The 14,436-nt window shown below is 40.6% G+C and overlaps 1 protein-coding gene across 3 annotated transcripts in view; it reads right to left on the bottom strand.

Moving 5' to 3' along the window:
• Positions 1-389: 389 nt before the first annotated feature.
• The window catches only part of VCAN (versican), a 98,898-nt gene continuing 84,851 nt past the window's right edge, over positions 390-14,436 (bottom strand). For all 3 annotated transcript variants that reach the window (XM_086867056.1, XM_086867054.1, XM_086867055.1), the window contains 3 exons: positions 3,248-3,392; positions 2,575-2,757; positions 390-1,714 (listed from right to left, as the gene is read on the bottom strand). In XM_086867056.1, the coding sequence (XP_086723182.1) occupies positions 1,584-1,714; positions 2,575-2,757; positions 3,248-3,392 (459 nt within the window). In that variant the 3' untranslated portion in view covers positions 390-1,583. The remainder of the gene's footprint in view (positions 1,715-2,574; positions 2,758-3,247; positions 3,393-14,436) is intronic.

Raw genomic sequence — 14,436 nt, 5'->3', positions numbered from 1 at the left:
TCCTTTCCGTGGAGAGGCCGTTTCAAACATCACCTCCTACCCTCACTGTACACATCCAGGCCAGTGGTGGCACTGACCAGGGCAAGAAACCACAACAGAAAACTCCTACAGACACACTGCACCAAACTACAACCTAGAACCAATCTGTGCACACACTTCTTCAGAGAAAGCCAAGATCCTGATTCTTCTGTCGGTCACGCACAGCTCTCACCCGCCTAGCCGCAAACAAATGATCCTGTTTTAGCAGGAATTTTTGTCCTCTGGGGAAAAAAGAGCAAGCTGAACTGAGAGATGGTTCCAAAAGTGGAGCTCAGGGGCTAATACTGCACTTGGTGAGCTCTTTGAATCTTCTTTGTATGGGTAAAATAACATCCAATAAATTAAATCAGTATGGCTTACTTCATTTATTTATGTATGCTTCACAGCTGCAGCATTCATACACAAACATTCATTACTTTATAAAAAGATTAAAAAATGGTTATATATACAAAATTATTTATTTTTGCTTTTTGTTTGTTTTCTACAAAAAAAAAATCCCCCAAACACCAGGTCTACCTCCATTTTAGAATGCAGAGACCTGTAATATAGACCTTGTGGTTAATATCGTGAAAGTAATTTTTTTCCTTTTTTTTTGCCTCCTTCCTAAAAAAGAAAAAAAAAATAAAAAAAAGTGGCCCTGGTTGATAAAGTTAATGTATTAGCACTTGGAATTTTACAGGCTCTCTCTGTCATACACAACTCCTCCATGCAGTCCTTTCTCATGTGTGCTGAAGCTGGAATGGAGAGCAGGAAAAAACGTTCCATATTGCAGTCCCTCCTTCGTGCTTTGTGCCACTTTTATGTGCTCTGTCTAAACTTTTCATCTCCTGGGACACAAACTGTACCTTGGGTGGGAATTGGCACAGTTCCCATTCCAAAAAAATAAAAAAAAAAAAATAAAATAACATTAAAAAAAAAAACATCATGTCACTTGTGTGTTTATCTTCACCTGATAAATGCAAATTTCAGTCAGTGAAGTCTTTATTTCAACCATTTCCAGCCTAGGTAAACAACACAGAAACAACGTCATAAACGACTGAAGACCTCTGAGGCCGTTCTAACCATAAATATGCCTGAAATTAGTGTGACTTTTCATTTTATATACACGATTTTAAAAACAACACACAGTCAAACAACATTAAAATCATCTTATTTACATTTTCATTGGTGCTAAAATTGAGCTGTTTAAATATTGCAGAAGGCTGGTACATATCATAAAATGGTCCACACCGATGGCATATAGAAAACTAATAATCTTTATAGGCTGGAAATGGTTTCCTTTTATCCCCATAAGCACTTCTCCTCTTTTTTATTTATTTCTTAAATTTTCTGATAAACACCGTAATTTTTCTTTTTTCCTTTTATTTCTTTTTTTTTTTATTTAATTTTTTTTTTTTTTTTTTTTTTTTTTGCAAAACGCGCCGTGAATACTGCAGTCCCCAAAAAAAAACGATTCGATAATACTCCTATAAGTGATAGAAAAAGGCACAGAAAGTTACGACTTTGGCTGAAATGGTGGAAATCCCCAATTCACCATTTAGCTCTCAGCGCCTGGAGTCCTGCCACGTCCTGATCCAGCGGTGGTAGTGCTTGGACGAGTTTAACGACGTCCCCTTGCCTGATGAGGAGTGTTTGTAGTAGTATTTCTTAGAGTAAGTCCTTTGGTATGTGGAGGCTGCAGAGAGAAGGGAGGAGAGAAGGGGGGAAAAAAAGAGAAAAAAAAAGGGAAATTCGTTTAAAATAGAACTGGAAATGGGCTGATGCACCTTGCAGCACAGTTGCATTGACTCTTGGTTAATTAGGGGGTTAACAAATGATTAGCTGGAGCTGTGGAAGTGTTACAGGCACACACACAGCTGCAGGAAGAATCACTGGCATTATTAGGAAACTGCTGATACAAGGATCTTCTAACTTTAAAAAAATCTTCATGCCTTCTGTAGTGATGCCTTAGGATTTTTTGCCTTTATATTTTTCAAATACCTGCAGTGCACTGGTGCACAGCTCTGAGCTGCATGCAGAGTGTCAGCCACTGTCCTCACACTTTGGTCACACACAACAATCCCTCTGGGCCCGGAGCTCAAGCACACCCCACAGCCTCAGGCCCCAAAAGCACAAACAAAAGTGACTTGGGGACAGCAAACTGGGGCTAAATGACTTCATTTAATTGCAGGGTTAACCCTGAGATGTGAATGGACCCAAGTTAGAACTGTCTGAAAACCTCTCATCCATTTTGGGTGTAGCCCCTGGGAGGCTTCTGCCTGCCCAAGGTGCATCTGTTGAAGGAACCTTTAGTAAAGGTTAAGTTCTTTCAACTCTGTCTAGCCTCTGTTCTAGGCACCCACTCCCAAGGCTACTCCAAGTAGAAACAGAAGAGGAAAATTTCCCATTATTTTTGGAGGCTTGGTGGGGTTTTTTTCTTGCCATAATCCATCCTACCAGATTTGCTCCTCTCTACAGATCCACATTCATAACTTCTCAATCGTAAACCAGCCCGCAGTTTGTGATTTGTCACGGGTTTTCATTCAGAGAACTCACGATTCATGCAAGTGATTTTGGGCATATCCCATCGTCCGTTCCCCTGGCAGCGGATGGTGGGGATGTGGCGCTGGATGAAACCGTCCTTGCAGTGGTATCTGATCAGGGAGTTGATCTCGTAACGGGGCTTCATCTTCCCGAAGGTCTTTGCGTTTTCCACCACAGGAGGCTGGCCACAAGCCACTGGAAGGAGGAGAGAGCATCACCCAAAACTTCAGTTTGAACTGGGACTGGCCTCTCTCTGAGCCCTGGCTAAGGGAAGGTGACAAGGGACCTCAGCTGGACTCCCGAGAGGAACACCCAGACCAGGACAGGGGGATGGGTCAGCCCTGTAGATCTCCAGCCTTGTAAACCAAAACCAATACTGATGGAAGTTGGAAAATGGCAGATACTGTGGTCAGCATTGCCTTTTTGGCTTAAATTCTAAGTGTAAATTCAACACGCCAAAAACTTGGCATACTCACACAAAGAGGTTGTTTTCAGAAACCTGAAAACCAGTGACTACAAGCATTGAAGGAAAAAGTCCTTTTTCCAGGACTCTTCATGTCATCCTCAATGACAGGCTGTTCAAAGGGACTGAACACTGATGGATCCATCAAGGTCCAGGGAACATGGTAAGAAGTACTGAATGTCAATTTAGCAAATTATGCTTTTGTCACTGCCAAGTTTGTACCTGTTCCTTTCTTGCAGGTGTAAGTAAGGTGATAATTGCATGGGACATCATTCCACTGCCCGTTCTCATGCCAGATTATAACAACACAGTCTTCTCCAGCAGAAAAGAAGCTGTCTGGCTGGTTTGGTCTCCAGTTCTCATATTGCTGCAGAAAAGAGAAGCAAAACCATCATTCCCAGTGCTGGAGAATATTTACATAAACAAAAGAGCACATGGTATCACCTGTGGTGAAAAGTAATCTCAGCTGTTTGATTCAGGCTGCTAAGCAAAGGTAGATTTTATCATTTCCTCCCACTGTACTAAAAGCTATCTCAAGGGAAAAAATATTCTGCTCTATACTTCTCTTTTATTGTAAACTGATGTCAGGTGAACAAAACAAAGAGACACAAGGAAAACTGGGTCCTAAGTGTCAAAATCACTCTTTCCTGCATAAATGCCATGAAGTATAATGCGAGAAAATAGAGTAAATAGTCCATGACCCTGATCAGTGCACATCTACTAAGTGAGAAATTACAGACCAACTTCCCAGATTTGGATTATTTATGACATTGGATGACTTCATTCAGTTAATGAAGTCATTCCACAGGAGGACATGCAGAATTAGGTGCAACATAAGCGAAAGAGTCAGAATGTGGCCCCCAAAACCACTGGAAATTGGTGTTTCCACTGAAAATGCTAGGTGGCAGACTGAGCCCAGACATCAGCCTCTCAGCTTTAGAAATGGTGATTCAAATTCTGCCCTCTGTCGAAAAATCAGCCTCAAGCATCTGTGAAAACACATGAATAAAAGCAGAAAATGCTTCTTCAGAATGCCCTTAATCTTCTGAAAGTAGAAATATGGTTTTTGATATGTGCAAAACAAACAAGAAAACTCACAAAAAAACCCTTCAAATGGCTGTGAAATACCAGCACAATGTCATTTCTGGATGAAAGTTCAGGAGGATGCAGTCTGTTTTTACAATCAATCAGGAGGAAAAGTATCAAGACTTTTGTCAGACTGATTGAAACTTGTGCAGCAGTTCCTGTCAGGGGACATACAGCCTCCTGTCCTGCCAGCTAGCAGAGGTGGGGTAATCCCTCACCTTGCTCCCAAAAAAAGCACAAGATTCTGATATTTGCATAATGTTATGTGAAGAAAAATGAGAAAATATTTGGAAACCATTCCTAACGATTTTTTTCTGGGATTTCTGTTGTGTCACTCCAGGAAGAATTTAAGGAAGGATAAAAATAGATATCTGTAAGAACTGGAATTCACATAAATGCCAGACACTACCCAGGCAAGCTAGCCCCTTGTATGGGCAAAATGACACCGTTTCTGCAGTGCTTATATTTTCCCCAGTGCTTACATCTTTCTGACTAGAGCTGGCCCATATAAATGTCATAAAAGTTTAGCTTTCTACTTTCTTAACTTTGTCAAATAACCCCTATTCACTGCCTGGGTGAACACATTTTAGAAATAAAGTTAACATACCCCACACAAGTTGTATTTACCTTACAATGAATCAAACTGTGAAAGGAAAATGAGTTAAATACTTAACCTTTTCCTACCACGTGTCATCTTACCCATCACAGGTTTTAATTATCCAGGCAATTTAACCGGCACAGTCTGAATAAATTTCTTCTGCACTGAATTTATTACCTCCAATAAAACATCCCCCTTTTTGTCTGGAACTAAATTAACTCCACCTCAACTTTTCAGTGTTTTACAGTCCTAAGCTGCAGCGCACACCGACTCATGTACCCAAGCCTAAGAATCCGTTCGCTTTCAAGAGCGCGTGCACAGACACGCACAAAAATTAAACAAAACCCTAAGGTCAGTGGCAGGAGGTTACATCAATAATGTCCTGAGAGCCAAGAGAAGATTTCCACAAGCCTTGCAAGCCTGTTTCTTGTGGAAGTGATGCCGCAGAGCTGCTCGCTTCCACAGGGGTGGGAGTGTGGGAACGGAGGATATTTAGCGGCTACTGGGGGCGTGTGAGCTGGAGGTGCTCAGCAGCCTGCCAGCTCCCAGCCTCAGCACACAGACTCCACATGCTCCCACTTGCCTTGCCAAAATGACTCCAAAAAATTTGTGTTTGCTTAGCTGGCAGGGCTGCAGTGTAGTGGCAGAGTACTACATCTGGGCGCTGTGGTTTGTCCAAGAATGTCTGATATCCTCCAGCATGACTTGCTGTTACCTCACATCTGATATCGTCATTGCACGGATTTATTTTGGCTGAGGAGCTCTGATTTTGCCTGGCTCTGGTGCCAGAATTGCTTAGCAGAGGAAGTTCCAGACTGCTGAATTGCTTTCTTAGGTCTCCACCCAGCCCCTCTGTAGTTTTTCAATTCCTTATTTAGACACTGATAATGGGACAATGATACGAGGAGATTCTCACAGTTTGACTGGAATAGGCTACTAGACAAATAAACTAATATTTTGCTTCTCTCTTATGGACTAGATCTTTGCATGAACATAGGCATGAATCTGGTTTTCACTACTGTAGATCTGGGTGCACCATCTGCAGTAAACACATACCAGCAAGAAATTAATGGGAAAATACCTTTGGCAATGCTCTTAGCTGTGTCATTCATAAGACAAAACCTAAACAGGATCAAACACTTAGTGAACACATGGAAGAAAAGTTGCTGTTAGGTTTTTAGTCCTTGTCAGCTCTATTGACACTGGGTGATTGATTGCACAGTGACCTAAAAACTGTCCCTACTCTGGCTTTTAAGCAGCATTAGCACAACAGACGTGACTTTTTTTTTTTTTTTTTCTCTGTATTAAAATGCAAAGCAGTTCCAGAGTGTACATTCCTGTACATATCATCTTAATTATGTACAGGACTCAAAATGCACCTCAGAGGAGGTTTGGCTGACCATGCCTCTCCTCCAGCTGAGGTGGGTGTGCAGAGAAAAGTCCAGAGCAATCTCAGAATCTCGGAATGCTTTGGGTTGAAGGGAAATTTTAAAATCAACCTAGCCCCAGGGACAAGAGTTTGGTCCCTGTACCTTCATTTGGTCCTCGGGGAGTCTTCCTGACCATCATTTCAGGAATGAAAACTGGAGTTTATACACTTTATGCTTTTAGTAATACTGTAATAATCAGTTAATCTTGTACTTTTTTGGGGTTTTATTGTTTAAATCAAAATCTCTGCCACGCTGGATTTATTTGTCCTGGCTTTCCCTGCTAAAAGGCCCTGAAAATTTTCCTGCAGAGTGTGGATGATCCATGGCTTAGAGATGGAGCTGAGTTGGGGTTCAGCTCTTCAGGCTTCCTACTGGCAGTAGATAATGCACTTGGATGGCCATTCACAGCCCATAAAACAGGGAAAATGTATTCTCTTGCCTCACAGGAGGAGTTTGGGTATGATGGCTTCAAAAGCCCATGAGGATATTTTATAAGTTCCACATTTTCAGGGAGGATTTCCTTACATGGCACTGCACAAACTCACAGTCGTGTTGGGTGGCAGACTGACTTGTCACATAAAATGAGCTAAAAAATCCAGGCCTACAGCAAGAGCTGTAAAGCAGAAAACTTTATTAGCGTATTTATTAGTCACCACCTATTCTCATTCAGATGGCTGCTAATTAAACAGAAGGAGCATAATCTTCCCATCACGGACAAGATCCCACCTCGTGGGAGATTTGTTGTTTAAACTGTCAGATAAGCAGCCTTTCTTGACTTAGGGCTCATTTCCTAACTCATGGGTAATCCACTCAGCTCTTCCAGGTGCTCACACTGCCCAGGTGAACCCAGGAGTATCTCAGCTTTGAGACACTCCTTGGGAAATTTCAGCCCTTCCTTTTATTTCCAAAAGGCTGACGGAGAGCCTGAGATCAATCACTTGGATTTTGCATTCCTAAATAGCCAGCAAGCATTGTGTCTAAGGAAGCACAATAAAAAAACCACTGCTGCCAACAAAACTTTATTGCCTGACCTCGGTATTGTGTAAAGGCCAGTAATCTTCTGCACAGCACTGAATCTAGGAAATCATTTACTTGAAATACATCTACTTAGGTGTACAGGTTAAGGCTTTTCCTTCTGGGGAAAGGAAACACGTTTCCAGCATGTTTAAATAATCTTTACAAATGTGTCTTGGCACTTCTTGGAGCTTGTAGCTGTGATTCTTTTTTTTTTCTTTCATTCTGAATCCCTATCTGATTCCTCCTTAATGCAAGACTGATGAGGCAAATCAAAGAAAAAAACAACAGTGGTTGTTTTTTGCCTCTTAAAAGAGGTAAGGACTGGCTGATTGGATACTTTCTGTGCCATTTCACCTGAAAGTGAAGCAACATTTCCTTCCTGGTATTTATCAATAAGCTAAAACCACCACTGCAAACCTCACTATCACCCTTTTCTTCTCCTGCCATAGCTCTGAGAAGAACAGAAATACACTTTTTTTCTTTTTTGTTTCAACACAATAGCAGACAAAGTCTTGGACACCTTTATCAGGAAAGGCCCTGAATGAGTCCCTCGCTGCGGGGGTTGTTGTAATTGGACATCTTGAGTAAAAATTACATCTCACTTTCAGTGAGTCTCGGAATTACTCGGTGGCTGAACTTCAACGAGATCAGCACGAGGTTACAATGAGCACAAGCCCAGGAAACCCTCATTTGTGGCTCATGCTGCTGCACAGCACTGATGCTGTGGCAGGGGAGACACTTGGAAAGTTTAAACATGATTGCACTTCTTTCCCATAGGAAAAAAAAAATAAATAATAATATTTCTGTGAAGATTTGGCAATGTATGAAATAGTTCCATTAAGGTCATCTAGTATTTAAATGCATTTTTACATGGGAAAGACAGTAAGTTATCTCACAGTGCAGTCTCTGTAAATTCCCTCCAGTCCTGCAAAGGATTTTTCTGTTTAATTTTATGAATGGAAGCAGCTGACAGAACACACCAAAAGCGTTCTTGAGTTTAAAAACTCCATTCAATGAGAGCTTAAGCACACACCTTGATTTAAAGGCAGGGGTCATGCCTTACTGGGGACAATCACAGGAAGATCACATGCAGGATTCAGACAGATGCTAAAATAATTGCCTGAAGGAGGGACCAAGTGTGTGCATAGATCTTTGCTGGGAGAAACTCAAATCAAATTGAAGACAGCTCCTATATTTAAACCTATCTACAAGTACACACAAAAATCACATGTCGTGATCCTGACATTTTTTTTTAGGTTCTGGTTGAATGCCTTCCCTTTAGCTCCTAATCTGAGTTTTATTTGCCTAGGACTTGGGAAACTGGCAGGGTTTGGGCCAGGCAGGAACCCAACACTCCCCATGACTGAGTCACACTGTCAGCAAGACAAACTCCCAGGAGGAGCTTTGCTAAGTGTTCCTGCAAAAGACTAGCAGGGGTTGGGTTTTTTGGTAACAGAGAGATGGAATGTGTTGAAAAACTTTTTGTGTCCCGTGCAGCAGCCTGCAAAAGAAGAAAGGGCCTCTGGAAAACACACATTTCTGTGCATCTAAGGGTACCCACAAGAAGTGACTGCAGATTGAATAAGCAGGAAAACCTCTGCAAAAAGAAATTATTTGGGGAATTAACCTAATGAATTGAAATTCAAACAGCGGAAAGAAGGCTACCTGACAAAACTGAGACATAAAAGCACCATCAGCCCTGTAGTTTTGGGAAGAAATGGTTGTGTGGTGGAGCAGATGACTAGCTCTGGGATGTTTTTAAAACAGTACCATAGAATGATGATTTTTTCCATGAGAAGCAGAAAACTGCTAGTATGGCAGTGAAACCCACTAGGTGACGCTGTCTACTTGCTCCAGAGCCCAGAGTTGCTCCAAAATTACATTTATTCCGAAAAGACACCTCTTTCATTAACTCTTTCAGAGCTAAATGAAGCCGTGGACTTTCACCTGCTCTTTACCGTGTTTTGTTTTCAGAATAATAGCTTTCATCACACAGTTCAGTTTGGAGGCTATGCTCTGTGTGATGGACCCTCAGAAGCCACTTCAGCAGCTGAGAAATCATGTTAAAAATGAGTGGCAAAGAAAGCAGGGTGGCAAGTGCTGGTTTGGTATAATTCCTGTTTGTTTTGGAGTCACACTGACATGAATATATATTAGCAGTGTGATGCAAATTGTGTGGGGTGAGATTTATTCTTTTTGTGCACAGCTACCAGGAGAACCACTGGGAAAGAAAAAAAAAAAAAAAGGAAAATCCTGCACTTTGTCAACAATTACTGCAGGTTTGAAGCTGTCCAAGTATTTTAGCCCAGAGTAACAAGTAATTTCAGCCCAACACTAACTGCAGACCCCCCTGGTAAAAACAAGACAAAACCCCACTTTGTCCAAGAGCCCCTCGTTACGACATCCTGGACCAAAAATATACCTGTCATTAATAACATTATATAGTTCTCCTCCATTTAAACTCAGGTCAAATGAGCATCTTAAAAAGAGGCCGTAATGACTGACTGCAGCACAGAACCAAAACATTTGGTAGGTTTAAAATCTCCTTCTCCAAGGATCCTGTGGGACGTGGGCACAATGAGCTTTTTGTTTGCAGCTGACTACAGCACTTTTCTAGTTTGTTTGCTTTACTTAACCCTCAGAGGCAGGCTCCTTCACTACAATACTCCCTGCCTTTTGAAGGTTTTGGGTTTTTTTGTGTGTTGTGTGTGCTGAATGAAGTTACTCTTTCTGAGAGGGGTGCAGTTACAGGTTTGCCCAAGTTAAAGCCTTCTGATTCACCGACCAATAAAGGAAGGAAAAGAGAGATTTGCTTTCGCCAGAATTAAGTTTCTGGGTTGTTTTCCTTTTTTTTTTTTTTTTAATTTTTTTTAATTTTTTTTTTTTTTTTTTAATAAATGTAGCTACCTAACACTGACAGCCTTTGCACAACACAAAGCATTAAACACCCCTGTGCTGAAGGGGAGGAAAAACCAAGGCAGGGTCTCTGGACAGCTTTAAAAGTGGCAATATGCCCCGTCCCTTTCCTGGCTGGCAGCATTCTCCCAGTGACAGACAATCTGGCCACAGATGCTGGCCAGCTCCTTATTACAGCACTAATCTTATGTAATGGCAGTGAGCTCACCGCCCTACAAAGCACTAATTATCAGCAGCGTTTTCCAGGGGATGTGAATAACCCCCCTCGTGGGGCAGGGGGCCCTGGGCACAGCCCCAAGTTGCTGTATGTGCCTAATCCATAACATGAATAGCTCCAAAGGGCTCCTTGTCTGCCGTGCCTGCTCACAAGGGTCCTCAGCAATCACAAAGGGGGAGCTGCCAAAAGCAACACCAGATTTTTTTCCTTTTTTTTTCCTTTTTTTTTTTTTTTTCTTTTTTTTCTTTTTTTTTCTTTTTTTTTTCTTTTTTTTCTTTTTTTCTTTTTTTTCCTTTTTGGATGGGTGTGCTTTACAGCTGTAAAAGTTACCATTCACAGAGCTAAGTGAATTATTTAAATTCGATCTCACTGGCGTGTTTTCAAGCGTCCCGTTGTGTCCTCTCTCCCTTTGATCAATTATTAAATGCCTCCTCTGATAATGCAAGTTTTGTTGTTCTGTAGTTTGTATTGCATCACATTTAAAGCATAAAAAGATCCAAGCAGGCAAATTCCTCTGCTCACACAGTTGTGTGAGTGTTTGGCCCTTGCTTCCTTCTCCTGCATCACTGGGGTTTTTTCCCAAACCTGTTTGTTATTACTGCTTAGAGCTCTATAGATAATTGTGGGATGAAGATTGTCCTTAATAGATACTTTAAAAGAGCTGTTCACTGTTAGAGAAATGCTGGGAAAAAAGTCTTGCTTAGTGAAGTGCAAGAACAATTTAAGTTCTATAATTTTCTAAATGTAAATAAAGACTACGTATAGCCATTTCCATTGCACTGTAGAATGTAAATCAGAGGGAAAATAATGTTCTCCCAAACCAAAGCAAACAGAACAGCCCTATAACTACCCTGAACAGAAGAAAAGCAGAGCTAGCAAAACATGCTCTAAAAAACTCTATATTACTCTCTCCTGCCTCTTGAATCAATCAATGTAATCATACCTGAAACCTCCTGAGCAGAAACTGGCTTGATTTTCAGGAAGTAATGAATAACAAAGCTCTAAAAGAGCTGGGGTGCTGCGAGTTCTCTGAGCACACCTCAAGGCCTGCTCTCACCACCTTCACTTTTGGGACAAATTACCTGAAATCAGGGACCAAGCAGCTTTGCCAAAGTTTGCAGCTTCCTGCTCATGGCACACAACCTCAGGTGATGCTCCCAGTCCCAGCCCAGCCTTGTGCCAGTGGCCCCTCATCTCCAGCTCCCACTGAACATGTGAGGATCTGGGTTTCCTGAAAGGGCATGTGCTTTTTCTGCTGCACCAACACAGATCCCAACAACTCCTTGCCCTTCATATAGGAAAAGGTGGCGTTGTTTTGCCCAAAAATTGTTTTTCTGTGTGGCTCATCAGCTCCAGAACATGAATTCCACCTCTTCCAACCAACAGAAACACTGAAAAGTTCTTTCTTTCAAAAAAAAAAGAAAAATAAATAAACAAGTGGAATTTAAAAAAATAAAATAATAATAAAAAAAAGGAGCAGGGGCACACTGTAGATGAGAAAAGATTGTTCCCTGACACCCAGGTACAGCACAGCAAATCAGAAGAGAACAGATAGATGTGAGCAGCCACTGGATCCCACAGCTTACTGCAATTATAGCCTTTTTTATTCTGCTTATTGGACAATGTGCCCTAAACTTAGCCAAGGAGAGCTTTCAAGATAAGTTCTGGCCTTAGCCAAGAAGATCCCAATTTGTTTTTTAAAGAAAATTCAAAAAAAAAGACAGACAAATATAAGCAAATTCATCTGGCCAAGAAAAAAATCCTGTAATGATAGGGCAGTTACCTGAAAACCATTTTCTTTATGGGAAGTGTCACTGAGCTGGCAATTAAACTTTAGGCCATGAGAGGTGGGACACAACCACTTTATCCAAGTAATTTTGGTCTTCTCTAGCCCAGTCTGTGTTTGGGTTGCAGTGGGTACAACAAGCTGAAAATGTGTGTTTTACCAGCAGATGGTGAGGCTTCATCTGCACAAGATTGTGACATTTATCCTGAAAGGCAGGAAACTGCTAACTAGTTCTGAATTAAAACCACTTTGCAGTTAAGAAATAAAGTTGCCAAACCCCCACTGAAATCTCAGAGATAATTTGATTATAATGACGGAAATCATCAGAGATGATTTCAGTCAGGTAGATCAAAACACCTCCTCCAATATTGTGATTTAGGAGTGGGTCTGTTTCTATTTCATAGGGATAATTTTTCTAGTCCTAAAAGGTTGGTTTTGGTTTTTTGGGTTTTTTTTTATGGAAAACAGGCAGACTCTGCAAATATGGACAAAAATCATGTGGGCAGAGAAATAAATACTGTTTCTCGCTTTCTCATTGAATTTGATTGTACTCACTTCATTATTCAAGAGTTGAGTTTTCCTCTGGGAATTCTGAGGGCCAGAGGGTGAATTTGCAAGATCATTCTTCATCTTTCCCAAAACCTGCTTACTGGCATTATTTTTCCAAGTTCAACATAAATTCCAGTTCAAGCACAAAAAATGTGCACAGGAACACAGGGGTTTTTGGGCTGTTGGTTTTTTTTGTCTGCTGCTGCTGGTTTTGATGAATTGTTAACAGATAATATTTTCTATAGGGGTGAAAAAGGAAGAATTCCAAGGTATCAAAGTGGCTGACTATACTTAGTTTACTAATCTTTTTTCAGAAGGGCTGAAAGCCTGTCAAGGCTACTTAAGGTTCAGTGTAGGTTTCCCAGTAAGAACCTCAATTCTAGATTCTCATTTACATGCATTGCCCAAATATCATGTTTAATGGTGGCTGGCTTTTGGCCTCAGTTTAAAAAAATCTGGAAAAACACAACTTGTCAGGGGCTGAAAATGTAAAAAAAAAAATAACAATTTCCTTCCATTGAACCCGTTGGTTGGAAAACATTTTAGGTGCAAAGAAAAAAAAAAGGAATTAAAATGGTATTTTATCCCTTTTCCCAAAATTTTCAATAAAATATCTGGCAACAGAGTTGCTTGCTGTCAGTGTGCTGGATATTTCTGTTGGTTTCCTTGTGTTGGTGGGTAATGAATACCCAAGTAATATAAACCTTTTTCTGTGTCTCCAGTAGTGGAGCTTGTGTTTCCAGCATTCCCAATTCCCAATTCTAGGGGTTTGTTTTGGTTAGGAAAGAAAATGCATGTGAAAGAGAAGCTTGTCACCCACAACATGCCCTGATGTTGTTTTTGTTGCTAATTTTCTTTTTCTTTTAAGTCTACAGAGCATCAGAACTGTTAGGGGTTTCATTTTAATCCACAAAACCTCACAAAGTCCTGCAAGCATGATTTTTTGGATTGAACCAAGCTGTTATTGGAAAAAAAATCAAAGAAGCATCAAGATAAAGATGAATGTGCACCACTTGTAGCTGCACAATCACTTTTCTGATGGTATCTCCAAGAAAACTGATATCAGGGGATCCCCAGCAGGCTTGACAAATTTTCCTCCATGCCAGAAGTGTTGACAAGAATTGTGAACAGATAATATTCTTTTGGAGAGTGCATAGAGTTGGGAAACAAATTTAGAAACAGCTGAATACGGATGCACCCTGATACATAAAACATGACAAGGCTATTTAAATTTTGGATATAAGCAAGATAAGCATCTCTAAACTCAGAGATTCAATAAGCACCTCTAAACTCAGAAATTCAATTTAGAAACCCAAGTGTTGGTGTAATAATGCTGATTTTTATGATCACAAATTATGCTAATGCATTCCCAGACATCATGAATTCTGCTTACTTGCATACACATAAAAGAGGCAAATTTTCTACCTGCACAGTATTCAAATTCACTGCAATTTTAGGAGAACATCAGGAAAATAGATTGGATGCATATATTAAATTATGTTATCATTCCTATTAATTACTGGAGAGGTAATAAATCACTGCAACAACAAGAGTGGTTAGAAAGTATGAGAAATAAGTTAAAAGCCAGGGAAAAAGGAACAAATGAGGCAGCTGCTGAGCACCATGGGTTCCAGAAACCATATGGAATAAGTTATGAGGAAAATCTATTGGAGCAATGAACATAAATGATTTCAAGAGACACCTAAATTGTTTCCGAAGGAAGAGGCAGAGGGAAGTTGTTAAAAATGAAAGAAAAATAAGGTGGGAGAAAAGATCAATCAAAACAGAAATCTGTTGGACAGATGGTACCAC

Source organism: Cyanistes caeruleus, chromosome Z (assembly GCF_971803275.1).
Source record: "Cyanistes caeruleus chromosome Z, bCyaCae1.hap1.1, whole genome shotgun sequence".
NCBI lineage: Eukaryota > Metazoa > Chordata > Aves > Passeriformes > Paridae > Cyanistes > Cyanistes caeruleus.
Note: the sequence above shows the minus strand (reverse complement) of the source record. Positions and strands in the feature narration are given on the sequence as shown.